Source organism: Castor canadensis, chromosome 7 (genome assembly GCF_047511655.1).
Source record: "Castor canadensis chromosome 7, mCasCan1.hap1v2, whole genome shotgun sequence".
Lineage (NCBI taxonomy): Eukaryota > Metazoa > Chordata > Mammalia > Rodentia > Castoridae > Castor > Castor canadensis.
Window position 1 is genome coordinate 147,987,171 of NC_133392.1, and position 26,028 is coordinate 148,013,198.

Consider the following 26,028-nt stretch of genomic DNA (forward strand, 5'->3'; position numbering starts at 1 on the left):
CCCGCGGCGGTTCCCCTGCTCGGCGCGCGAGGGCGCTGTGCGCATTTCTGCGCCGCGCGGGCTCCAGTTGGTTTGCACTTTGGAGCCAGGTTCAGAGGTTGCAAGTTCAGCCAGGTCATAAACATCATTAGTCCTGTGCAAAAGTGGAGAAATTGAGAAGGAAAACTAATATTTATCATCAATCACCGTGCCAGGCCCTTTGCATTTTTTTAGTGTTGGTTCTGGGGTTTGAACTCAGGGCCTGGCACTTGTTATGCAGGTATAGCTACCACTTGAACCCTAGCTCCAGCCACTTTACATCTTTTAATTCATTTGTTTCTCACCGATGAGATAGGAACGTCATTTTTATAGATAGGCATTGAAAGGCCAGTGCTCCAGGTTGCATGCAGGTATCAGAACTGAGGCTGGTCTGTTGTTCAGTCTGCCCTCCCTGTGCTGTTACACCTCCAGAAGTCCCAGGTTCCTAGGCTTCTTAGGAGCCAAGTGCTATTTATGGATGAATGAGCTGAGGTCCTGAGACAGTGGGCTGTTTGCCCAAAGTCACACAGTTTAATGGCAGAGCCCTGTTACCCAAACCTGCTGTAGAAATGGCTGGCTGTTGAACAACGTGGGCCCAAGGTAACCCATCAGAAGTGTCTTCTTTGCTTCCTGACATTCTTTGGATGTGGCTCTAGCATCTGTAGTCTTAGAAGTGACCTGAAGACAACTGGTGCTGGATAGAGGAGCCTTAGTTTTTGTTATGGCTACTTGCTGTTTTTGTAGCATGGTGGTTGGGGTAAACACAAAGTCCAGTACAAACTGATCTTCCCTTTCCCCTGAGTGAATGAACAGCTGATTAAATATTGATGTCAGCATCCTTGCACAGATCCAAGGGAGCAATGTTTGGCCACCACTTCTGTATGAAGTAATGCTGTGTTTTGATTGTGGTACAAAGCTTTGAAGCACTACTGGCATCTCTCTTCTGTGGAGCTCTCAGCCTTCAAACAGGACCTGTTTGGTAAAGTACTAGCTGGGTTGAGTCTTGTTTGCCTTCATTCAGTCATCTTTGTGAGAATCCAGTGGTTGGGGTTTTTTTTTGTTTGTTTGTTTTTTGGAGTGGGCTTCCTGGCTTTTTTTTTAACAATATTTTTTAGCTGATGTTCATGAAGAGTGAGTACTTAGCACTGTGCTGCTAATAAAAGGAAATCCTATGTAACTTAAGAAAGTGCATTTCTTTACAGAGCTAATTCATCCCATCCTTTGGGCCCAATCAAGTCTCAAATCATGAGCGCTAGTGTCATGGATGTCAGGCAGTACTGTAGCTCACCTCAGCGAATAGAAAGTATCTTCACCTGCTTGGTGATATATAGAGTAGTGATGGAGCTTTGGCAGAGCTGCTTTTAATGGTGTTATCTAGAAGGTTTTCTTTCCAGATGATGATTGAGAAGCTAATAAAAGAAATGGTGCCAGGTACCACAACAGAAACAGAACTTTGTTGTTTTCTGGGGTTTTGTTTTTTAACTTTTTTTTTTTTTAATGGAGTGTGCTAGAGGTCTCTAATTTTGTCCAGATGCTTGTAGACCCTGGAAGAACTGTTGCTGCTGTTGATTCATAGCATACTGCTATTCCTGGTCTTTTTATATAAATATATACATACATATATGTAATTTGAATTTTTGGAGACTTTAACTGTGCTGCCAACTTTGGAAAACTATATCCCAGTTTACTGTGTTGATCTGGAATTGTACAGAAATTTATGATCAGATTTGTGTAGAAACATTCAACTTAGTTTTTTTTCCATCTCTACAGGGGTAATACACTGTATTAAATATATAAGTTCTTATCTATGTGGCTTTTTTTTGTTGTTGTTGGTACTGGGGTTTGAACTCAGGGCCTTGCACTTGCTAGGCAGGCACTCTACCACTTGAGCCACTCCACCACCCTTTTTTTGTGTTGGGTATTTGCAAGATAGGGTCTCACTGTTTGCCCAGACTGGCCTTCAACTGCAATCCTCCTAGACTTCACCTCCGGAGTAGCTAGGATTCCAGGCATGAGCCACCGGTGCCTGGCTGATCCACTGCATTTTAATCTTGAATTTTATCCTATCACAAGCCAGGATGGGACTTTACCCCGAAGTCATGCCCACCTCAGCTGGACTGTTTCTGCAACGTTGAAGATGGTTACTTTCCCCCGACCAGCCTCAGTAAGTGCCTCTCCTGGGCCAGTCTTTACTTTGACTGTTTTTTTAATGTAGTGACATGGGAAAGATGGAACACCAAGATGGAGAACAGGCTTTATATCTTCTCCTTAAATACCGGATCAAGTGACGGGTACACAGTAGCTGTCACTGAAGGGGAGTCTTCAATTTTCTGAAGAGTTATGTCCCTTAGGCTTGCTTTGCAATGGGATAGACCGCTCTGGAGACAGGTGGACAACTGTGCAAGCGAAGGGAGGAGGGTGTGTGTGTGTTCTCTGATCTCTCTTACAATGATCTTCCTGAAGGGAGGACTTGCAGGACCCTTTATATCCAACCGTATTTATTTGGGAGAGACATAAATCGATCAATTTCCAATTTATTTGTAGAGGCACATCAAAATCAGATATCGTCTTTAATTTTTTATTAATCTCTGAGAATTTAAAATTTTACTTTTATTTTTTAATTTTTTTGGTCCTTTTGGATCTCACTATGTAGCCCAGGCTGGCCATGAACTTGTGATCGTCCTGCTTTAGGGATTAGAGGCATGCACCACCACACCCAGCTTTTAATTGCAATTTTAAATGGTCTGTTGAAAAGGAAGAGAAAGTTGGAGAAACCTGCGGTTCACCAGGAGGAGCTAGTGGAGACAGAGGTCTCATCCAAAGTTTGTAGTTCTTCTCTTTAATGTTTACAGAGAAGGAATAAGAGGTTCTGCAAGCTATTTAATATTTTAACCACAAAGATTTTCTCTAATCTCCTGCAACTAGGGGATTAGACAACTGTGAGGACCACACAATTTGTGAGATGTGTTTGCTGAAAGATGTCTTGGTTTCGCATTTAAGGATGGAGTTGGGTGCAACAGGCTGCAAACAAGCTCGCTGGACCTGCGATGGACCTGCCCAACTGCTGGCTGGTGTTAATAACCCTCCCTTGGAGCTGGGCTTGCTCTGTCTCCTGTGGAAAAATCTCAGTTCAGACTGGTCCGAGCTGAGCACAGCATGAAGTGCTATTCTATGCATACAGGCTTCCAGCAGGTTCGGTGGGGCTCCATCCTCTCATTCCACAGGACAGACACACCATCTTGGGGACAATGGTCCTGAGCCCATTCATCCCTATCTGTTTTCCTCTGAAGGATATCTTTTTGTGGTGGTACCAAAAGCCTCAGTGGGGACAGATGACCCCCAGGTTCTCTCACAACCTCTGTCATCTCTGCAGTGGTACCCCAAAATAGCCAAATGGGGGTATGGAATATGGTTTTCTGCTGAGATACCTGTTTACATTGTGGATTTAATATTCTCTCTCTTTTTTTCTTTCTTTTTTTTTTGGGTTGTGCTGGGGTTTGAACTCAGGGCCTTATGCTTGCTAGGCAGGCACTCTACCACTTGAGCCACGCCTCCAGCCTGAGAGTTAATATTCTACATGAGAGACTCATTCATGGAACATTTACTGAACATCACCTGCACCAGGTGGGCTTTGATCTGTTCCAGTGAGAGGAGAATGGAGGCGGTTTGGGGAGGCCACAGGACCCTTTTCTGGTCTACTCCACTCTGGGCATCCTTGGATCTGCATTGTACCCTTTCCCTCTAGGTAGGCAAGAGGGTGGAGTTTTGGAAAAGTCCATAATATTCTTAAGAAGCATCACTTAACCTCCCCCAAAGGACACGGAAGAAATAGGCTGATGCAAATGTAAAAATGGAGAAAGGCAAGAGTTGCAAAAGAGAGCTGCTGTTTGACCTCCCTTTCTGGAGTGCATCCCTTGGCGCTGTTTCAGTGCTCTCTGTCTCCTCCTGCAGAGCTGGACACGTTTTCCCAGAGCAAACATCCTTTATTCACACACTGTTTCAGAAATGCTCTCTCTACTCTCCCTAAATCGCCAGCAGAGGTGGAAAGGGAGCTTGCTGGAACTGTTGACAGGGTAAAGCTGCAGGAGATTAAACCCCTGCTTCTTAAAAATCCCAGGCTGGAGGTTCTGGAGGTTACAAGCTGGTCACCATGCACAGAGAGTGAGATTTCAATGGGCAGAAGTGTCTCCATGGTGACTGGGCCTATAGGAAGGAAAACATGGTGGCGAGGAAGCAGGGAGATCTGTTGGTGAGGAATTCAAGCCATTCATGGTTCATGTAGTCCGATATTTTTGCTGCCCTGCAGATTGTTCAGAGAATAAATATGGCAGTGTCACCTCCTGCATAATCCTTTCCAGCTCTCTGGCCCACTGCCTCAGGACAAAGCCCAAGACCCGTAGGCTGCCACAGAAGGCTCTTGGCTATTTGGTACTAACATTGTTCTTCTTGTCCTGTCCCACCCTTGATGAGCCAGCAATACTGAATTTTTTGCAGCTGCCCTAACCAGCTTGCTAATGCCTTTGTTGATTGAGCATACTGTAGGACACCTCTTCCAGGAAGCCTTCTTTGACTTTCTCTAGAATGGACTAGATGACCTTTCTTTCTCTCCCTTTAAAATGTGAGTCTTTAAACCTAAATTCCTTGGCACCTAGCACAGAGCCTGCTGGGTCCCCAGTTCTGATTTGAGAGCCTTCTGGAAAGGCTCATGTCCAAGGGCAGGGTGAGAGGAAAGCTGGGCCAAACTAACAAATTTCCTAATCACATAGGTCACTCCTCCTTCTAGGGCACAGAGAGGGAGGGACTGCAGAGAGGTCCGAGGGAGCATCAGGCGTATTGAGCCATGTTCACCCCTCCCCCAGCATCAACTAGTGGATAGTCTAGAACTTACTTCACACCATTGCTAAATGCATTTCCTGTGGCTCCTTCCCTTTTTATTCTGGGTTTTGTTTTTTTTTATGTAAAACCCTTTGAAATAATAGTAATTTGTACAGATGTTTAAAAACCAGAGGCACAGCAGCAGTGCGCTGATAATGAAAAACAAGCATCTCTCTTTAAGCCTAGTCCCCAGCCCAAGACAATGATATTTTACTTTTTACGTACTTTTTAAAATAATTTTCTTTGCATCACTACTGTTTTTTGATTTAGCAACAGAGCCACTTAAGGCACAAAGCTGGCCTTGCTGCTCCCTGCTAGGCAGATGGTGCCCTTTGGAGTCAGGTCAAACTTCTTCCCAGGGCTACCATGCCTGCTTCTTCTGATCCTCCTGACGCCTTGACCTACTCTTTTCTTTTCCTTGCCCAAGAGCATTTTCAATTTCTACATCTTTAGGATGTCCACACCCTGGTATCTGCGTTGTGTCATCCCGACCCTGAGATGCTGGCTGGACTTCATTTCCTTGTTTCTAAGCATAGAAGGTGTCAAAAGAAAGACAAAAGAGAAAGGATTTTGCTCCAGGGGTTAGGTGACAGATTCTGGTCTCTGTCTTCCTCACTTCCTTCTTTTGCTTTCTCACTTTCTTATTCTAAAAGAAGCCACATACCAGGTCCTACAGAGAACAAGGAACTGAATCATAACAGTAACAGCTAACAAGGAACAAAATCCTGTCAACAACTGTGTATGAGCTTTGCAGGGGACCCCCCCCCCAGTCAAGTCTTCAGATGAGACAACAGCCCTGCTTGACATCTTCATTGCAGCCATGTAAGAGACATTGAGTTTGAGAACCTAGCTCGGCCCAGAATCCTCCAGAAACTGTGAGATAATATTTGTTAACCTAAGCCTTTAAATATTGGGGTGATTTGTTACACAGCAATGGACAACCAGTATAACCATTGTGGCATATATTTTTTGTTCCATGGTAGAGTTTTTAATTTTTTCCCTCCTTCCCCAAACCATCAAAAACTATGTTAACAGTGGGTATTCTTCCACTTCAACTTCTATGCTCATATGATCATTTACAGAATATTAGACATGTGTCAGACTTACCAGGGTACTCCATTATCTATTTTACTTCCTTCCTTCCTCACTTCCCTTCCCTTCTCCCTTTCCCTTCCCTTCCCTTTTCCCCTTCCCTTCCCCTTCTCCCCTTCCCTCCCCTCCCGTCTCTGCCCTTTTCTTCAGTGCTGGGGATCAACCCAGGGCCTCACACATTCCAGACAAGCGCTCTACCATTGAGCAACACCTCCAGCTGTATTTATTCTTGACCAGCATTTTCTGGCTTTGTTTCAGACACAGGCACTGAGGTACCCTAGCATCTATCATTATAGTTGTGCCCTCATTCTTGCCAAAAGGAAATCCTAAAGAATCGTGCAGTTTACATAAGCAATGGGCAGCAGCTGTGGTGAACAACAGAAGCAACCACACTTCTTTTTATTTCCCTGGGAACCTGGGACAGCACTTTAGGGCTCTGAAAAACACAGTGCTCAACAATGGAGCCTGTGCTGCTCTGAAAAGCAGAATGAAAAGCCTGCAAAATGAAAAGGCTTTTATTTTAAACAAACATCCCAGCCTTTCTCCGCAGCCACGGAAGTACCATTCTTCCCCACAGACATTGCTCAAATATTTTCTGGAAACTTTCCTTGAGAAGCATCTTTCCCTGTTTCCATAAAGTGCACAAGAGTACCGGGCCTTGTCCTGTGGTCCAGCCTTACTTTTTACCTCCCCAAGCCCCAGTCCTTAACAGAACCACCCTTCTTGTGGATGGACAACCTCTGGCTCTCTGGCTGAAACACCCCGTTCTCCAGGCAGCCTCACCCTGAGGAGAGTGTCACTCCTGCTGCTAGATGCTCCCAGGCTCTGCTTGTTCTCTTTGAGTAGCACTCGTCATAAGAACAATAATCTCTTAGCTCTCACTTTCCCATGGACAGACTGAGCGCTTCATGAGGGAAGGGACTTACTTTGTTTTGTTTTGTTTTTCAGTTCTGGTGTTTGAACTCAGGGCCTCACACTTGCTAGGCAGGTGCTGTACCACTTGAGCCCTCCGACAGCCCTTTTTGTGTTGGGTATTTTCGAGGTAGTTTCCTCTCGAACTATTTCCCTGGGGCTGGCATTGAACTATGATCCTCTATCTGAGGATATCTGAGTAGCAAGGGTTACAGGTGTGAGCCACTGGCGGTGGGAAGGAAATTTCTTACTCCTTGCTGTGTCCCTAAGAACTGGTTACATCCCTAGCACCCAGTAGGCAGCAATTAATAATTATTAAATGAATTAATAAACTGGTTGAAGGCCAGACGCAGTGGCTCACACCTGTAATCATAGCTACGTGGGAGACAGAGATAGGAAAGATGGCGGTTTGAGGCCAGCTCAGGCAAAAAGTTCACAAGACTCCATCTCAACCAATAAATAAAAAAGCTGGGCACAATGGTGTATGCCTGTCATCACAGCTATGTGGGATGCATAACTAGGAGGACTGAGGTCCAGGTTGACCAAAGTATAAAATGTGAGACCCTATTCAAAAAAGAAAGCAAAAAGAGTTGGGCTTGTGGCTCAAGTGGTAGAGCACTGCCTAGCAAACATGAGGCCCTGAGTTCAAACCCAGTACTATCACCAAAGGAAAAAAAATGGCTGTAAAAGATTTTTGTTTGTAAAAATCAAATCCATCCTCAGAGGACTGAAACTTGTTACCCTTAATAATGGTGAATAGACATTTATTGAGACCCTATAGACGATCAAACGCTGGGTTTTTTTTTTGAGTCAGGGTCTCATTATTGTTGTCCAGGTTGGCCTCAAACTCAGAATCCTCCTGCCTCAATCTCTGAGAACTGGGATTACAGGCATGCATCATACCCTGCTTAAACACTGGATGTTGCATTATTTTACTCAGGCTTACATCAGTCCTGTGGGGGAGGAAACTGAGTCTCAGAATAATGAAGTAACTTACCCCAAACCACACAGCTTGGTGGCTTTTCACGTCCAAAGTGCAGACTTTTAACCAGTATGCTATACCATTTTTTCTTTCTTTGTATTTTTGTTGATTTCTTAATGTTTTAAAATTTTTAGAATGAGGGGATGCATTCAACTATGATATATTGTAAGAACTTTTGTAAATGTTACAACGTAACACCAGCACAACAGTAACACTAAAAAAAGCATAAAATAAAAAATTTAAAGTACAAGAAAACAGTCATTCAGATTGTCAGTCTATTCTGATTCTCCTGTTAACATCTTGGTGTCTTTCCTTCCAGCTTCCTCTAAATTTCTCATTCCCTTTGTTGAGAACATCCCCAAGAGTGTTCTGGAAGCCCCAAAGCCATTTTTTGGCTTGTTTTGTGGTGCTGGGGATTGAACCCAGGACCTTGTGCATGCCAGGTAAGTGCTCTACCACTGAGCTGCACCCCAACCCCTAAAGCTATTGCTGATGTAAGGCAGAGTGGAGTTTTTGCATCTGCAGAACGCTGGGAAGCAGTGCTGTCTCCCATGATGGCTGTGGGTGGGAGAGGTCTGGGCGAGGGTGGGAGAGCCAGTGCCCACTGTAATGCTGCTGGAAAGATTTCCAGTGAAGGGGCAACTGCCTGTCCATGTCCTGTCCTCCGGGATCTTGCGTGAATCAGAAGGAAAACAATGCTCTGTTCTTATCCCACCCACCGAGGCCCCACGACCAGCTCCTCCTGGAGGACACAGGGGCTGTCAGCTCCCTCCGGAGGGCTGGCCTTGGTCCCTTCCCTTATTCAGTCCTGACCTTGCTGTGTGTGTGTGACAACCAATGCACCACAGAAGCAGACAGATTCTTCTTGGCTGTCCTTCCACTCCAGGGCACAATGTGCCCCCAACATTCCCACCTACACTGGTGCTGCCTGGATCACAGGCCTGTCTACAACTCTGTCTTCCTGTCAAACTGCAGTCCTCCAGGGCAGAGGCTGTTTCTTACACAACTTTCTCTCTGCGGTATTTAGCATATTTTATATATAAAAGATACTTGATCAAGACAGACACTAGCTCTGGGAGAATGGAATAAAAACTCAGAATCAGACAGATCTGGATCAAATTCCAACTGTGCCACAGATTAACTGTGTGACTTTGGGCAAGTGACTTAACTGCTCTGAGCTTCAGTGTGCTTATTGGTAACTCATCTTTGGGTTTGATAAGTGGGGATGCAATAGGTTTAAGTAATATAGTACATGACAAACAGCCCTCAATGTTTCTAGACCCTGGGAGGGGAGGTAAAAGGACCTGGATTCTGTGCTGAGCTTGTCACAGCCCTAGGGTGGACCTCAGCCTCTCTTAAGAGTAGTACATCTGTAAGAAGGAAAATACAGCCCCTCCCAGAACTATTGAGTATTGTCAATAAAAAGTAAACCACACAAAAAGCCTTTGGTCCCAAGAGAAGCTTTTTTTTTTTCCAGTACTGGGGCTTGAACTCAGGACCTTCGTCTTGAGCCACTCCACCAGTCCTAGTTTTGTGAAAGGTTTTTTTGAGATAGGGTCTTTCTTGTGCAGTATTTGCCTGAGGTTGGCTTCGAGCCACGATTCTCCTGATCCCTGCTTCCTGAGTAGCTAGGATTACAGGTGTGAGCCTCCCGCGCACAGCCCAAGAGCATCTTTTGCCATGAGGTCTGTACTTCCCCTTTATGCTATAGAGCCACAATTGTGAGGGTGGCTGGCACCCAGGGCTCAGGTCTGTAACAGAGCCAAACCAGACTCTAGAAATGGTGCGTTAGCTTACCACCACTGTAACCTGAGTTACAGAATCAACTTATAAAGAGTAAAGGCTTTCAGGGCACGGTAGCTCACACCTGTAATCCTAGCCACTCGGGAGGTAGAGATTGGAAGGAAACCAGCCTGGCAAAACATTTGTGAGACCTCATCTCAACCAATAAAAGATGGTTTAGTGGTATGTGCCTGTTACAGCTCCACGGGAAGTGTAAATAGGAGGATGGTTATCCAGGCCAGCCCAGGCATAAAAGTGAGACCCTATTTGAAAAATCACTAAAGCATAAAGGTCTGGGAGCGTGGCTAAATGATAGAACACATGCCTAGCAAGGCTCTGAGTTTAAACCCCAATACTGGAAAAAAAAAGGTCTGGTGTGTCTCATGGGGTAGAGGTGCTTGCCCAGCAAGCATAAGGCCCTGAGTTGAAATCCCAGTACTGGCAAAAAAAAAATATATATATATATTTATTTTGGCCCCCAGTTTTAGAGGTTCCAGACCATTACCTTTAGGCCTCTGACCATGGCAGGAGCAAGCAAACCTGCTCACCTCATGACTGGGAAGTGGGACAACAAAGAGGACTGGGTCTGACTACCTTCCTCAAGGCCCCCAATGACCTAACTTCCTCCCACTAGGCCCTACCTCCTAGGGCCTAAGGTTCCACCACCTCCTAATTTGTGCCACAGGCTGGGGACCAAACCTTTTAACACATGGGCCTTGAAGAAACATTCCAGATCCAAACTCTAGCAAATGGGCACCAGCAGTCAGGCCCACCCTAGGGGCCTTCATCTGAGAACACAGGTGAGAAGCCTATGGACTCAGACTCCACCCAGACAGACATGTGGTTCCAATGCTGGCTTTTCTTCCAGAAGACAGTGTCCAGGTCCTTCTAAAAAGACAGATCAGCCTGTCCTTCCTAAATGCTGCAAACTACAACAGAAAAAGAGCAAACTGCGGTCTTCCAAATTGGGATGTTCTGTGACATTTATAAGCAGAAAAATCACCTGGAATAGGATAGGACCTCAGGGAGCCAGGCAGGGAAGCAGGCCTGGCCTGCAGGAAGGAAAGCAGGTTCAGAGTGCTCTGGGTCCCAGGGAGGACAGGGCTGCGAGGAGGGCTCAGGCCTAGGTGGGTGAAACCCAGACCATGGTGCTAGAGTGTAATCTGGAAAAGTCAGTCCAGGCCAGCCCCTGGAGGGTTGGGGCCATCTGGCAGGTGTCCAGGAGACCATCGTGCCATTTCCAGGGAGCTGTCCCCTTCAGCACCTGTGAGAAGCTGGGCAGTGGGTGTTCCCCGCCCTTCAGTGGATCTCCTGCAGGTCCTCAGGCCCAAAGGAGGCCGGCAGCAGCTCCTGGAGAGTCCTGACGACATACGTGCCATCTGGCTTGGTCATGTACACGGCCCAGTCGCTGCCAAACTGGAAAAGAGGTAAAGCCAGTGTGAGGGAGGCCGTGTGGCTGAGGACTTGGAGGGACCCAGGTTTGGGTCTGGCTCTCCCATTTACTGCGTCCTGTCCCTCTCTGTGCCTTAGTTTTCTCTTCTGTCCAATGGGAACACAATAACTGTGCCCAGTTCAGAAAGCTCGAGGAAAGAGCAGATGAAACCATGCTATTGAACAGCACAGCGCAGGGCACACTGCAGGGAACACTGCCATGTTCCAGGAGGGACTCACCCAGAGCTTTGTAAAATTACCTTCAACTTCCAGAGTCAGACTTCCTTCGGTTGTGACAGCTGACAACTAACAGCTGGCATGCCTGCTGCACCACATACTGGCTCCTGAGCTTGCAGTATTTCACTACCCACCTTTGCAGGTAGGTGCTACTGTTAGGACCATTTTACTGAGGAGGAAACTGAGGTTAAGTCAGCAAAGCTGAACATGTCTCCCGATCTTTCTCCTGTACTCTGAGGAGCACCACTTGATTACTGTGTAAATGATACCTTTATTTATTTATTTATTTTGCAGTACGGGGGCTTGAACTCAGGGCCTACACCTTGAGCCACCCTACCAGCCCTTTTTTGTGATAGGGTTTTTCGAGCTAGGGTCTCTTGGAACTATTTGCCCAGGTCGGCTTCGAACCTTGGTCCTCTTGATCTCTGCCTCCTGAGTAGCTAGGATTACAGGTGTGAGCCACTGGTGCCTGGCTATTTATGAGTTTTATTTATTTATTTTTTGATGGTAGTGGGGTTTGAACTCAGGGCCTTGAACTTGCCTTTACCACTTGAGCCACATCCCCAGTCCTTTCTCCTTTAGTTTGTTTTTCAGGTAGGGTCTGGGGCTGCTCTTGGACCATATACCTCTACTTTCTGCGTAGCTGGGAATATAAACACAAACCACCTCATCTGGTTTGTTTGTTGAGATGGCCTCACCCTAACTTTTTGGCCCAGGCTAGTCTTGAATTGTGATCTTCCTAATCTCCTCCTCCTGAACAGCTGGGATCACAGGAATGGACCACCCTCCCGGTTCTATCTATAACTTTTGTTTGGGTAAATGATAACTCTTTGGGGCTTGATGTCTATCTGTAGTGGAGACTTAAAACAGTGGTGGCCTCATGGAAACAGCCTGGAGTTAGGCCCAGGCTCTACCTGGTCAGGTGTAGCGAAGACCATTCATTTGAATGCAGTCCCTGGCAACACAGTAGGCACTCAGTTCATGGCTACCAGCAACCATTCTGGTCTGCAGCCTGTGCTGTTCCTCCATGCTTCTGTCTGAATCAGCAAGCCATTACCAGATGCCATCTATCTTCTGTTTTAAGTGAGGCACTTTTCCTGCCTGGCAGGCTCTGCTGAGTGCAGGAGAGTCTGATGCCAGCTCCCCATCCCCAAGCCTCATCTCTTACGATTTGCATTTGCTTTTAGTCCCCACTCCCCTCTCAGCTTCTCCATTTTTCTGCTCCCTTACCACCAGTAGCTCATCTGCTTGAAGAAAACACTGAGCAATTGGGCCAAGTTGGGAACCAGAGATCTGAGGTGGCTTCCTTACTTGACTTTTAGACACTGCCACCGTGAGTTCCACCATGTGAACTTAGTGCCTTTGGGTGGCATTTTTCATCTGGATTTGAGAATGTGCTCTGTGTTTGCAGTCCTGGCAAAAAGGAGGAAGATGGAGGTGGCAGCGGCCTTGGGTGAACTGAAACCCCAAGGCAGAAACACAAAGCTGAAACAGTTTCCATGGGGCTCCCACTTTTAGAACACCCTAAAAGTGGGAGCCCCATGGAACAGGCAGCTTTCACACGGCAGCATCCCACTGTGTTCCTGTTTGCTGCGCACTGGTCCCTGCACCTCTCTGATACTTCTCAGGGTGCCCATTTGGAAAAATGAATGATGACACTGCTTCCTTCATGGGCTCAGGTGGGGACTGAACAGGCCCTGTGTTCAGAGCAGTTGATCTCATCGTGGGAGAATTCAAGGGACGGGCGTGTGGCTCTCTAGGCTGGTGGCTTTCACCTTTTGGACTCCGGATGACACAGACCTCTTTAAGAAATGCGTAAGACCATGGGGTGCCAGTAGCTCACACCTGTCATCCTATCTACTCAGGAGGCACAGATCAGGAAGTCTGACGCCAGCCCCAGGCAAATAGTTTGAGATCCTAGCTCAACAAAGGGCTGGTGGAGTGGCTTAAGGTGTTGAGTTCAAACTCCAGCACTGCAAAGAAAAAAGAAAGAAAGAAAAAAAAGAAATGCATAAGACCTACTGGCAGTCCTCCTCCCCAAATGTACATATAAAGCAAAAAAACTCCCACTGGGAAGCCAGGCATGGTGACTCATAGCTATAATCCCAGCTATTACAGAGGCAGAGATCAGGAAGATAGCAGTTGGAGGCCAGTTAGGGCAAGAAGTTAGTGAGGCCCCATCTCAACTAACAAGCCAGGTGTGTTTGTACATGCCTATCATCCCATCTATTCTGAACGCATAGGTAGGAGGATTGTGGTCCAGGGCAGCCCAGGGGACATTTGCTGCTCCCTCTTGTCTAGAACTCTCCTCCTTAGACCTTTGTGGTATTGTTTCTCACAATTTGCATTTCTGCTCAAATGCCCCCTTTAAAGAAAAGCCCTTCTCAGCTGTGTAGGGCAGGGGCTGGCAAGCCTTCTGCTGGCAGAGGGAAGTCGGTAAGTGATGTAGGTTTTGCAGGCCAGGTGGCCTCTGTGTAACTGCTCAGTCCTGCTGTCATAGGGCCAAAGTGGCCATGGACAATACATTGATGAGTGGGCAAAGCTGTGCTCCAATAAAACCTTATTTACAAACAAGCAGCAGTCTGGGTTTTGCCTACCCTAATCTAGAATCCCCTGCTTCCCCATCACTCAACTCCTTGTCCTTCATGTTTTCACCACTGCAGAGGGAACTTTGCTCCCTGTTTGTCATCTGTCTCCTGCACCAGACTGTAAATCCTCTGAGGCTGTCTTGGGTTGTCCCTGGCACCAACAACACTCAGTCAATAAGTGTCTTCTGGATGAAGGACGCATTTCCAGTGACTCTTGTAAGCCCAGTAAGGTCCCAGGTGTCGGCCAGCGGAGCAGACAGGACAGTGACTGTGCATCCTCTTCACAGCTTGGCCTGGGAAGGCCATAAGCCCCCACCCCGGATTTATATTCCAGGAAAAAAAGAAGCTCTTACCTCCCGCATGACTTGCCTGCAGGCACCACATGGTGAGATGAACTTATCTTGCAGGTCACTGGGAACAGAGAATCCAACAGATCAGTGCGTCCCTAGGCACCAGCCCTGTTCCAGAGCGGGTCACACCCCATCAGGAGTTCCTGACTCACAGACACGTTGTGTTCTAGAGGCTGAGAAGGCGACCTGGCAGTCCTCCACACTTGCACAAGGAAGGCCATAGGCAGGGATGCGAGCTCTTACTGTCTGCCACCCACACCCCAGGGAGCCAGAGGTTGAGGAGAACTTTTCTCTGGCTTTTGAGAGATAGCTCAGCTTAGCAGGTGACATTGAAAACTAGATGAGTTTTCTGTGGGTGACATGGAAGAGGAGCCATGGGAGAGGGCCTGCCTGCAGGGGCCTACGGTCTGGAGGGGAGAATGAACCTCCCAGATCTGCTGTAAGAAGGCAGAGTGTGGGCAGGCTGGGAGAGGTGCTGAGGGATTCAGTTCCCTGTGTAATCTGACCCTTGCCAGTTGTCACTTCCTTTCTCAGTCTTGTGGCCCGCATGGTCAACAACCTGTGAACAACTCCTTGGATAAGGTGACCTGCATTCGGGGTTTGAAGAGGCAGTCTTACCATCCATTGGGAAGTTGGAACTGGGGCATCCAGGCCCATAGCTCCCAGAATAATAATGGCCTCTTAGTTCATTAACCACCCCCCCCACCTTTCAACAACCGTGCAACAGGTAAGGGAAGTGACTTGCCCCCAGGGTCACACAGCCAGTGGCAGGACATTTTTGTTTTTGTTTTTTTGCAGTACTGGAGTTTGAACCCAAGGCCTCATGTATGCTGGACAAAGGCTCTACACCTGAGCCACTCCCTTGGTCCTTGATGTTTTTATTTATTTGTTTTTGAGATAAGATCTTGCTAACTTGGCTAGGTTGATCTTGAATTCATGATCCTCTTGCCTTTGCATCAGGATTTGAACCTAGAATCTGTGCCCTGTCTTTGGTATTCATAGAGCTTGCATTAGTCATAATGAGGTCAGACGTGGTGGTATACATCTGTAATCCTAGCTACTTGAGAGGCAGAGATTGGGAGGATTGTGGTTTAAGGCCAGTCTGGGCAAAAAGTTCATCTTTTAACTTGACCCCACGTCCTGCCAAGAGCACTGAGAGCACTAAGAATCACTGCCTTGGGACATTTCTTCTGCCCTTCTCCTCCCCTGACAACATTTTCTGGGCATTGAAGGCTTTCTGTAGCTTGTGCTGACCTTGGTCACACTGAGGTCACGCTTATCAGATTGGACAGGTTGGGAAGCTACTGACTATGTTAGTCTGACCAGCTTATGTCTGTCTGCCAGCAAAGTCCAGCCTGGCTCTTTGGTACCTGGGCTCTTTCTGGGTACAGTCGCCATCCTTCGACGCGTTGCTGGCTCGGGGATGCATGTGTTGCAGGCAGAATACACAGGGTAGAGCAGTTGGGTTCTGAGAAAATTTGGGATTTCTGCAAATAAGGACATTTGCTAATCTTTGCTAGCAATTCCCAGCCGTGTTTAAAAGTAAATAATGACCAAGAGAAAAAGTCTTTCATTGGGGCAAATTCCAATACCGCAAGGCCACTGGCTGTGTGACCCTGGGGGCAAGTCACTTCCCTTACCTGTTGCACGGTTGTTGGAAGGTGGGGGGGGAGTTAATGAACTAAGAGGCCATTATTATTCTGGGAGCTATGGGCCTGGATGCCCCAGAACGTTCAGCCCTGTGCAGTGCTAACAAGGGAGCAGGCATTTCCCACTCATGCGCTGATCCACACTCTCAAGTATCCACTGGCTAGTGCAATAATGACCGCGTTGTTGGCTCGGGGATGCATGTGTTGCAGGCAGAATACACAGGGTAGAACAGTGGAGTTCTGAGAAAATTTGGGATTTATGCAAATAAGGACATTTGCTAATCTTTGCTAGCAATTCCCAGCCGTGTTTAAAAGTAGATAATGACCAAGAGAAAAAGTCTTTCATTGGGGGAAACTCCAACACAGCAAGGCTACTGTGCCATTATCATTTTGTTGACTTTGGTCTGTCCTTCCCTGGGATATCATTAGTTTCTTGGATCAGCTTTGAAATTGAGTTATTTCTCTCCTTTTTTCATAAAGTTCAACTCACATCCTGATCTCTGCTCATCTGCACAAAATGTTCCCAGCATAGCCTCATTTATTCTCTGGAAGCTGAAGAGAAGCCAGGACAGACCTCGGTCACAGTCACAGGGAAGGCTTTCGGAAGCAAGGCCTTTCTCCCTGAGTGCATCCTTGGCTCCAATTGTTCAGAAACAAGTCTGGGGTAAGCTGGGTCACCTGGGAGCAAAGTCTTAGGAAAGCCACGAGGGCTTGTTTCTGTTGCTGGTTGCCATCCGCCTTGCTCTAAGCCCCTCATTTCTGCTTTTGACATTTCTGCCAGGAAGGGGTGGTAGCTCCATCCAAGGTGAAGAAATGATTTACTCATAGTATGTGACCCAGGTGGCAGAATGTCCCCAAAGACTGATGCTGAGTCCATCTACCATGGAGCTTTTTCTGGGTGAATTAACTGTTTTCCATTAACAGGACATTGCTAAGGACCCTGTGTCTTGTAGACAACTCAAAGCTGCACACAAAATCGATTCACCATTAAGCCATTAAATTGATAGCGTCCCAATGAGTAAAAGAGTTCATTCCCGCAGGCACCAGTGGCTCAAACCTGTAACCCTAGCTACTGAAGAGGCAGAGATCAGGAGGATGAAGCCAGTGCAGGCAAAATAGTTCACGAGACCCTATCTCAAAAAAAGAAACTATCACAAAAAAGGGCTGGTGGAGTGGCTCAAGGTGTAGACCCTGAGTTCAAACCCCAGTACTGAGAAGAAAAAAAAAAAAAGAGTTCATTCCCAGTCTTGAATCCTGAAGCCACTGGGTGGGTCTGGTCTGCCCAGTCAGGGTCCAATGAGCCTCCACGTGCTCCCTTGAGATCAAGCCCACAGGGACTGGGATACTTATGCCTGGGGCACAGAGAGTGCACCAGGGCTCTTTTCTAGCCAGACCAGCTGGAATCTGATTAGTTTGCACTATCATCAGCGTGTCCCTGGCTGTCACCACCCCGCCCCCAGCTTGTCTTTGCTACCTGGTTCTGGCACCTAGAAATGAACGCTGGCTTAGGAGGACTTGTTCAGGACTTTGGTGTCAACTTCAGGGGAGGAAGAGTGTCCAGGCCCACCACGTTTCAGTGGAATGAGCTCTAGATGAGACTGCAGGACCTGGGATTTTTCTCATCTCTGCCATTAACTCCCAGGAAAGTTACCCAACTTCTAAGGCCTTAGGTTTTTTCAGCTGTAAAATGGGAGTGGTGGCCAGGGAGCCAATACACTCCCTCTTCTTCCACTTTGGGATTCTAGGGGGCCTTTCTGCTATAACTATGGGAATGCTATGTGTTGCTGGAACAGGGACACACCTGCTCATCGAGGGAGAGTCCATTTCTTTTGCATCTCCTGATCCTCTGCACTCAGCCCAGGGTTCCATCCCTGTGTCCGGCTCTCAGAATGTGCATGATAGACATGCATCAGTTGAATGAATGATCAATCAGTGCCTGGGGGATGGTGGCTGAAGAGATGAATGAATGTCACTCTAACTTGCCTGTCCCACTCACCTGGAGATAGCAATGGCCTTGAAATCCTTGTGCCCTTCAGAGATGGCCTTCTGGATGGCAGTCCGTTCAGCACACACACCCAGTGGGTAGCAGGCATTCTCTACATTGCACCCTGAGGAGAAAGGATACAGTACTGTATCTGGTGGAACCACTTCCTGCTGCCTGTGATGTAAGAGGCTTACCCATTCCAGGACAGGGAGGGACCCACTGCTCTAAACGAGGTGGGGCAATTTGACCTGAAACATGGGTGACTCTTGGGCCCTTATGGAGTGACTCCTCCCAAGTATGCTTGCACAGCCTGGAGCAGAGGCAGTGTGAGAGAGAAGATCAAGCAACCTCATCACCCCTGGAGAGGTCACAGCCAGGCTTGAGAAACTAGATTTAAGAGAAGGAAGTCATGGGGTGCAGTCCTGCAATGGTCTGAATATGTGTGTGTATGTGTGTCCCCTAAATTCATGTTGAAATCCTAATCCCAAAGTTATGTTGTTAGGAGGTAGGACCTTTTGGAGAGGTGATCAGTATGGGAAATGCAGACTCCCAGACTCCCTTGCAGCATAGTGTGGCCATGTGACTATGTTTTGGCCAAAGAGATGTGGCCCAAAATGATGTAGAGAATCTTCTGGGTCATATTTTCTGTAATGAGAGCTGGTGGAGTGGTTCAAGTGGTGGAATGAATGCCTAGCAAGCATAAGGCCTTGAGTTCAAACCCCAGTACTGCCAAAAAACGAAATAATCAAACATTTTCTGTAATGAGATTGCTATTGGCTATCACTTCCTCTCTTTTCCTCTTCTACAGGCTAGATGATGGAGATGGAAGGAGTTGGGACTGCTTTGACTATGCAGTTTATGTCACAGGAATGGGGTAACAACGAGAAGGAACTTGGGACCCTCATCAACTCAAAGGAGCACAGTTCCTGTGAACCATCTGCCTATTCTGAATTGTCACGTGAGAAAAAAAACAGAATTCTACTATGTTTGAATCTCTGTATTTTGGGATTTTTTTTTTTGTTAGAGCAGTATAACTTATCCCTAACTAATATGGAAATTTGTGTTAAAAGTAAGATTCAGCTTTAACAAAAGAATCTAAAACAAACGACATTGGTGTAGTAACTGGACAATGTGAATGAGGGATGGGATATGGCAAGATGACAAAGTGGTGACTTTTGTGGTCTGAAGCAGATTATTTGGTCACACCCCACCTACCATGACCTGAAAGGAAGACCACATTGCCTACCACCAAGATTTCTGTACCTGGCTAAGGGAATGAGCCCCCTGGCAAAGATCTAATTCAAGGTCATCTGTCATCTTCCCACCCAACCTATTGTTTCAGGTGCCTTTAGGTGCCTCAAAGCCACCACTGAGAAGAGACAAGCGGGCATGGCTCTGAGGTGAGGTGCCGCTGTGCAGAAACCACTGGAAGCAAACAGGTCTGGAGGGATCTAGATCTTTGTGAGGTACTTGATAGCTAAGAAGCCACAAGTCAACCCTACAAAGGCCTGATTGTCTGATCTCCACCACTCGTGTGCTGAGAGAGCTGAGTGCCCCAGGAGATGTTTTCTCCAACACTCACAGATATGTGGCCAAGAACCACACAATCAAAGAAGCTGCTCCCAGAGGGCTAAGCCAGGGCCCCAGCAGACAGTGGACAAGGGTCACACCCAGAGCCGAACAGAAAGGGGAGCATATGTACAAGGGCCAGGGAGCCTTTACACTCTTGCCCAGTGGGTTCTACTCTCTTGCCATGGCCAGTAACTGCCATGTGTTCCCTGGTCCTTCCCTTTTCCTAATAGGACATTTTATGGCTGTCACCATTTCTTACTCCACATCAGATATTGTGGGAGTGGGTGTGAAGTATGTCTGGGGTATATATTAGTAATTAGTTTCTAGGGGCTGCTAGACCAGCAGGGTACATCTGCACGGGGGGAAGAGAACATGCAGCGCTTCAAGGTCCTCTCTTAGAGCCAAATGCTATGACAAGTGAGACTTCGGGGTGCCTTCCTTAGGAAGGTGATAGGTGGATTCTCTGGGAAGATGGATATATGCAAATATGGGCCGCCTGGTGGCTAACTGCTTCCAGCATGCACTCTGTGATGGACTTTACCTGGGCACATAGCTGCCCAGCAGAAACCGCACTTCTCAGCCTCCCTTGAGGCATCCTGAGGGTCTGCAGTTTTGGCCAATGGGGTATGAGCAGAAGTGAGAGAGAGGCACCACGAGCAGCTTCTGGTGATACTGTTGGGAGAACACTGTGTGCCCTCCACCTCCTCTTCCCCTTCCTGGGGGCTGGGTCATAGACAAAATGATGTGTCAGTTGAACCTACAGGTTAGGATATCCCTCAAGGGATGGTGGGATACCCAGACAGAAGGATTCTCATCTCCAGGACACAGTAGTGCAGCCCACTACTGTCAGAGAAGAGAAATAGGCAGCCATCTTGTTCCAGTCATTGTTCTTGCAGTTGTTCTACCAGTTCAGTCGGCTGCTCACCTGCCACATCTCCTTTTCTAAGTCTGAGTCTTTACTGTGATTGTGCATCTATTTATCAAATCTGGAAACTGTTTGGTCATTATCTTCCCATATATTTTTCTGTCCCTTCATTATTTTTCGTGGCATGTTAGGAGTGGTTAAATTTATCATTTAGCTTATAGTTCTCAGGATCCCATGCATTCATGTCCAGAACAGTGGATGTCACTAGACAGCCTACCCTCAACTGGGTGCTATAGCTCCAAGTCCCCTGCTAGAGTGAGGGTGAGTTTGTTCAGTCAAGCATGAGGTGACTGTATGTTGTCATGCGGTGACGTTTTGGAATTCTAGTTTTGGGAAGAAGGTTCATGTATATCCTAGGCACCAAAGGTGGACTACAGTGGACACTGACTTTAAAACTCAATAACTCTTTCTCCATTTTTGTGCCTCACCTCATTCCCTAGCAGGTAATCTAAGTGGAAAGAAGCTGCCATCTTTTCTCACGTGGCCTGAGCATGTCCACCTGACCCAGACTGGCTAGAGTTCTTCTCTGCGTGGAACTTCGGTTCCTCTCCGAGACAGAGTGTGGGCCGCCATGTTTTCATTCGTTATGGAGGAAACCAACAGAAGACAAGCATACAGGTGAATGAGAGATGAGAGACTGAAGAACGGCTCCTGAGGCTCAGCTACACTCCAGCTCTCACAGTTCAGTTATATGAGCCCGTACACCCTCCTCCTATCTACAATAGTTCATGTGTATTGGTGTCATTTGCAGCCATACAGAAAGCAATTAATTCAGTTAGGATACAGGACAGAGCGCTATCAGGAAGTGACAACCTTGAAAGCAGTGGATGCCTTCCACGAAAAGTAACTGATGCTGACCCATCTGCTCTTTCCCTAGTTCTCTGACTCCCTGTCCTCTCCTGCTGTAGTTTCAGTGTTGGGTGCCCCAAAGGTCCATATGTTGAAGGCTTGGTCCCCAGGGTGGGACTATTGGGAGATGCCTTGGCCTTATGGGAAATCTTTAGGTCGTTTGGGTTGACCTCAAAGGGGACTATGGGTAAGTGGTTTGCACTGCCACACGCTTCCCTATAACATGTTGGCTTTGCCAGAGGCCCAAAGCATGGGGCCAGTAGATCTTGGATTGAAACTTCCAGAACTATGAGTCAAAACAACCCCTTTCTCTTTATAAGTTAATTGCCTCAGGCATTTTGTTATATGATGCAAACCTGACAAGCAGACCACCTTACAAGGAAAGTAACTTTAAAATGACCAATTTGATTTTGTCCTTTGTTTCTGCTTTCTTCAGCCTTTCTTTGTCTATAACATCAACACTTACTCTAGATCCTTCTCCTACCTGGAGAGGATTTTCTTTTTTTGGTGGGACTGGAGGTTGAACTCAGGACCTCATGCTTGCTAGGAAGGCACTCTACCACTTGAACCACTTCGCCAGCCCTACATTTATTCTACAACCAAAAATAAAGCTAATTAAGACCTTTAAACTAAGTTGCTATAATTTGGTCCTTTGACACCCTCTATGCACATGGGTCATCTTCCTCAAGTCTTTGCTCAATGCTACCTCCTTGGTGAAGCCTTTCCTGGTCTCCTATCTAAAGCTGCATCCTCCTCCACAGCCTCAGTCCTTGCTATCCATTGTCCTGCTTTACTTTTCTTCATAGCACTTAACGCTTTTCTGAAATAAATGTCTCTGTTATCTAAGCCCGCCATTTGTAATGTGGACTTGCTGAGGGCAGAGACAGTCTGTGTCATGTGTAGCAATGTTCCTAGGATCCCAAAGAGTGAGGCTTTTGGTTACTGTCATGGACCCAATATTTGCATTCCCCTAATTTTCCTGTTGAAACCCTAACCCTCAACGTGGTGGCATTAGGTGAGGCCTTGGGAGGGGATGATGTTTAGATGGGATCTTGAGGTAGAGTCCCATGATAGGACTGTAAAGAGATAAGCCTGTTTTATGTTAAGGAGCCCTTATGAGAACAGACACCAGACCGCACTCTGTCCCCATGTGAGGACATAGTGAGAAGGCGGCCATATTGAAAGAGGGCTGTCATCAAGATTCTGATCTGCTGGCACTTTGACCTTGGACTCCCCAACTTCTGGAACTGTGAGAACTAGATGTCTGTCATCTAAACCACTCGGCCTGTGGTATTTTGTTCTAGCAGCCTGAGTCAATTAAGATGGTCACCTTTTATTGAACAAGTAGAATCTCTCACTCAGTGCTAGCTCTCCAAGGTACATGAGAATAACTGTATTTAGGGCCTCTAGCAAGGTCAAGTGTAACCTCCTAGTCTTGCTCAAATAAAAGGGAAGGGTGGGGTGGAAGTGCAAGCCTGAAAGACCCAACAATTGGTTTTGCTTGCCTAAGCCCAGAACAGGCTATCACATCAATGCAGACAAGCCAGTCCCACTCCTGGTGTGGTCTCCATTTACTCAGAGACACACATGAGAGGCAGGCTGTGGTGACGCAAGTTAGGAGCCACACTTGTGAGACTGGTCCAGATAACGCTTGGATGAGAGTGCTGTTTTCCTCAGGGCCGCCCGGGCACTCGTCTGCCAGGCCCTCTGTGGAGCCCTATGTCAGTGCGTCAGGCAAGACGGGTACTAGCATGCCCCTCCCTACCTTATGGAAAGGAAAAGCCAAAGCTGGTGGCAGGGAGCCAGGATGCACATTCTGGCCTGTCAGATACAAGCACTGCTCTTATTCTCCACAGCATTTCAGGCAGGCTGTGTTGTGAGCTGGTTTGGCGCTTGGCAGGGCTGAGTGGGATGTTATCTCAACAACAGCAAGAAAAGAAAGAAGTTCCCAACAGAGCAGCCGGGTTCAGAGAAGACAGCGAAGCCAGAGAGCACTATACCCACTTCCTGTTTTGAGGGATTTAATGAAATCAGAGCGCCCATCTAAGCGGGCATCAGAACCTTCTGGGGGCTTCTCAAAACAGATTTCAAAACCCACTCTTGGAGTTCCTGATTCAATAGGTCTGCGTCGGAGCCCAAGAATTTGCATTCCTAACAAGGCGCTCCTGGGACGGAGGGTCTGGGACCACACTTGAGAATCCCTGGACTAGACAAATGTCATGTCCATGTGTACGAAGAAATACTGCCTCTGTGTTCTTAACCTCCTGCCCACTGCAAATGACCACTTCATCTATGGACTATATTTAATTCAGCTATAAAGTCAAGGGATTGTAGAAAGCTTACCTTTACAAGGAGCCACTTTTGAGTGACCGTAGAGAAAACTGATGTTTGGGGTGAAGGGTGACAGTGGGAAATGGTGCATGGGGTGCTCTGTAAGGAGAGGAAGCAAGCTCTGACTTCTGAGCTCTGAGCCAAGCTAGCTCTAACCTCTTGGAAGTGCTGTGAGGTAAGGTTGCAGGGCCTGGAGTGAGTCACCTGTGAGTCACCCACTGTGGAGTGGAGCTGTATAAGCCACAGGGAAATGCAGAGATGGGGGCCCCAGGAAGGAATCAGGACAGTGTGGGGGGGGGCGACTTGGGGGAAACGATGGGTGAAAAACCAGATTGGAGAGTTAAGCCAAGGTAAACTGGATTCGGCAATTAACCTGGACTTCCTTAAGCATCTTTTTATGTTGCTTGTTCCTCCTGAATTCATCACTGGCCCAGTAAAGTGGCTTCTTTGCTACATAGGGGGTGGACAGGAGGAGGGGAGGGGGAGAGTGACCAGTGTCCCAAGGTCATGGGCTGAAGAAGGGAAACTCCACAGCTAAGAAGTTCTGCATCCTGTCCCAGGACTCTTGAGCTGCAGTGGGCTCATTGCCAGGTGCATATATGCGCAGGGACACTTTGTGCATTGCAGTCCAGGTTAGAGATGGTCCTCTGTGGTCCTCCTCTGCCCATCTCCCAACTGGCCTTCCACACACTGGGTAAGCATTTGCCACATGGGAGTTCTTTTTTTTTTTTTTTTGTGGTACTGGGGCTTGAACTCAGAGCCTACACCCTTGTTTAGAATGGGTTTTCTTGAGATAGAGTCTCGCAAACTATTTGTCTGGGCTGGCTTTGAACCATGATCTTTCTGATTTCTGCCTCCTGAATAGCTAGGATTACAGGCATGAGCCATTGGTGCCCAGCCTCATGTGAGTTCTGGGTGGATTCCGTCTCCCCTGCCCATTTCCCTTCGTTTCCTAATTCTACTCCCGTCCTGTCTTAACTCTCCTCTGTGTCCTCCCCGCTCCCCCCAGCTTTTTCTTCACTGGCAAGCTCCTCCTCTCTCTGCAAGTCCACCCTACCTCCTGTGACAAGCCACCACCGGATGCCACCAGCAGTTGTCGTTATTAATCACCACCCTGGGTGGCCCAAAGCTCTAGCCAGGGTGGCAAGTGACAGAGGAAGAGCGATGATTACAAGGTCATGACGGCAAGCCTGCCTTTGCAGCCAGACATGCTTTTGAATTGGATGGGAGGCCAGCTGCTGTGCCTGGAGTTTCCAGGGGGGCTGCTCTTTTATTTATCAGGCAAAAGTCACGGAACTGAGCAGACCCTCCAGCCAGAAGCTGTGAACACAGTGCCCAAAGTCAGCTGTGTCCTTTCTGCTTCCGAATCTCTCTATTCCCCCATGATGCCATACCAGGTCTCCTCGGGTTGGCCGAGGTCCCCTTTTCTCCCCTTACTGCCACCAGGCCTCCCTTTCAGCACCTGCCCCACTTCCTGTCTCAAAGAGATCTGTTAGTGTCCTCCATTTGTCAGTCTTCTCAGCACAACCCTCTCTGCCCCTTCTGAGACACACAGAAGGACTCAGCTCTCCCTAGAGCAAACATTGTTAAGCACTGTTAAATGCCGTAGAGCATGTTAGTTTTGCGTAGTGTTCATCTTCTTCCATAAGCACTCTTTTTTTTTTTTGGCTCTATCACTTAAGCCACACCTGCAGTCTGTTTTGCTCTGGGCATTTTGGAGATGGCGTCACTGAACTATTTTCTCAGGCCAGTCTCAAACCTCAGTCTTCCCTATCTCAGTCTCTCAAGTAGCTAGGATCACAGGTGTAAGCCTCTGCTGCCTGACTATAAGCACTTTTCAGTATTTTTCTGTGAGCGAAGCTGTGGAGAGTGGGTCATGAAACAGACTCTCCCTTATCCCTGGCAACCTTGAGCTTCCAGTTGTTCCCAGACAACTGCACTCCAGCTGCAAAGGAAGTTGTAACCATGGCTGCATAGACATGACTCCCGCTTCAGGAGGCCTTGTTCCAGTCACAGCCTGCACCAGTGTAAGACAAGCCTCCAGGAACTTCAGATGACCCTGCTGTGACTGACAGACAGGAGAGCTCTACTTGCACTTGGCTGTGATTGGTTTTGAAAAAACTGGAAGTAGAGCTGTGATTGGTGCAAGTTACATTCTCCACATTTGCAGGTCACACCACCCTCTTGGGTAAGTAAGCAGACTGTTCAGCTCATCCTGGTGTTGCAACATTGGGCTCAATAAATAAAAGTCTTCTCCAGAATGATTTTCTCTTGCTGGAGATGTGGCTCAAGTAGTAGAGTGCCTGCCTAGCAAGTGTGAGGCCCTAAGTTCAGATCCCAGCACCACCAAAACAAGAAAAAAAAATCAAAATTAAAAAAAAACCCAGAATGTTTCTTGCTTGACTACTTGTGTGTGTGTGTTTTTTTTTTTTTTGGCAGCACTGGGGTTTG

The 26,028-nt window shown here is 47.4% G+C and overlaps 1 protein-coding gene and 1 long non-coding RNA gene across 7 annotated transcripts in view; one reads left to right on the plus strand and one right to left on the minus strand.

The window, feature by feature from the left end:
* Positions 1-22,106, plus strand: LOC141425020 (uncharacterized). Of its 6 annotated transcripts, XR_012450094.1 has the most exons (7): positions 1-5,715; positions 8,199-11,471; positions 13,993-14,142; positions 16,397-16,580; positions 18,709-18,858; positions 19,243-19,300; positions 20,841-22,106. It is a non-coding gene; the product is annotated as an uncharacterized lncRNA (long non-coding RNA). The 6 variants fall into 6 exon arrangements; XR_012450091.1 differs by having other exon boundaries at positions 18,709-19,366; positions 20,838-22,106; XR_012450093.1 differs by having other exon boundaries at positions 18,709-19,366.
* Cda (cytidine deaminase) overlaps positions 10,613-26,028 on the minus strand; it is a 19,609-nt gene continuing 4,193 nt past the window's right edge. Inside the window, exons 2-4 of the mRNA XM_020168641.2 lie at positions 17,913-18,024; positions 14,271-14,328; positions 10,613-11,077 (exon numbers count right to left, since the gene is read on the minus strand). Of these exons, the coding sequence (XP_020024230.1) occupies positions 10,961-11,077; positions 14,271-14,328; positions 17,913-18,024 (287 nt within the window). The 3' untranslated portion in view covers positions 10,613-10,960. The remainder of the gene's footprint in view (positions 11,078-14,270; positions 14,329-17,912; positions 18,025-26,028) is intronic.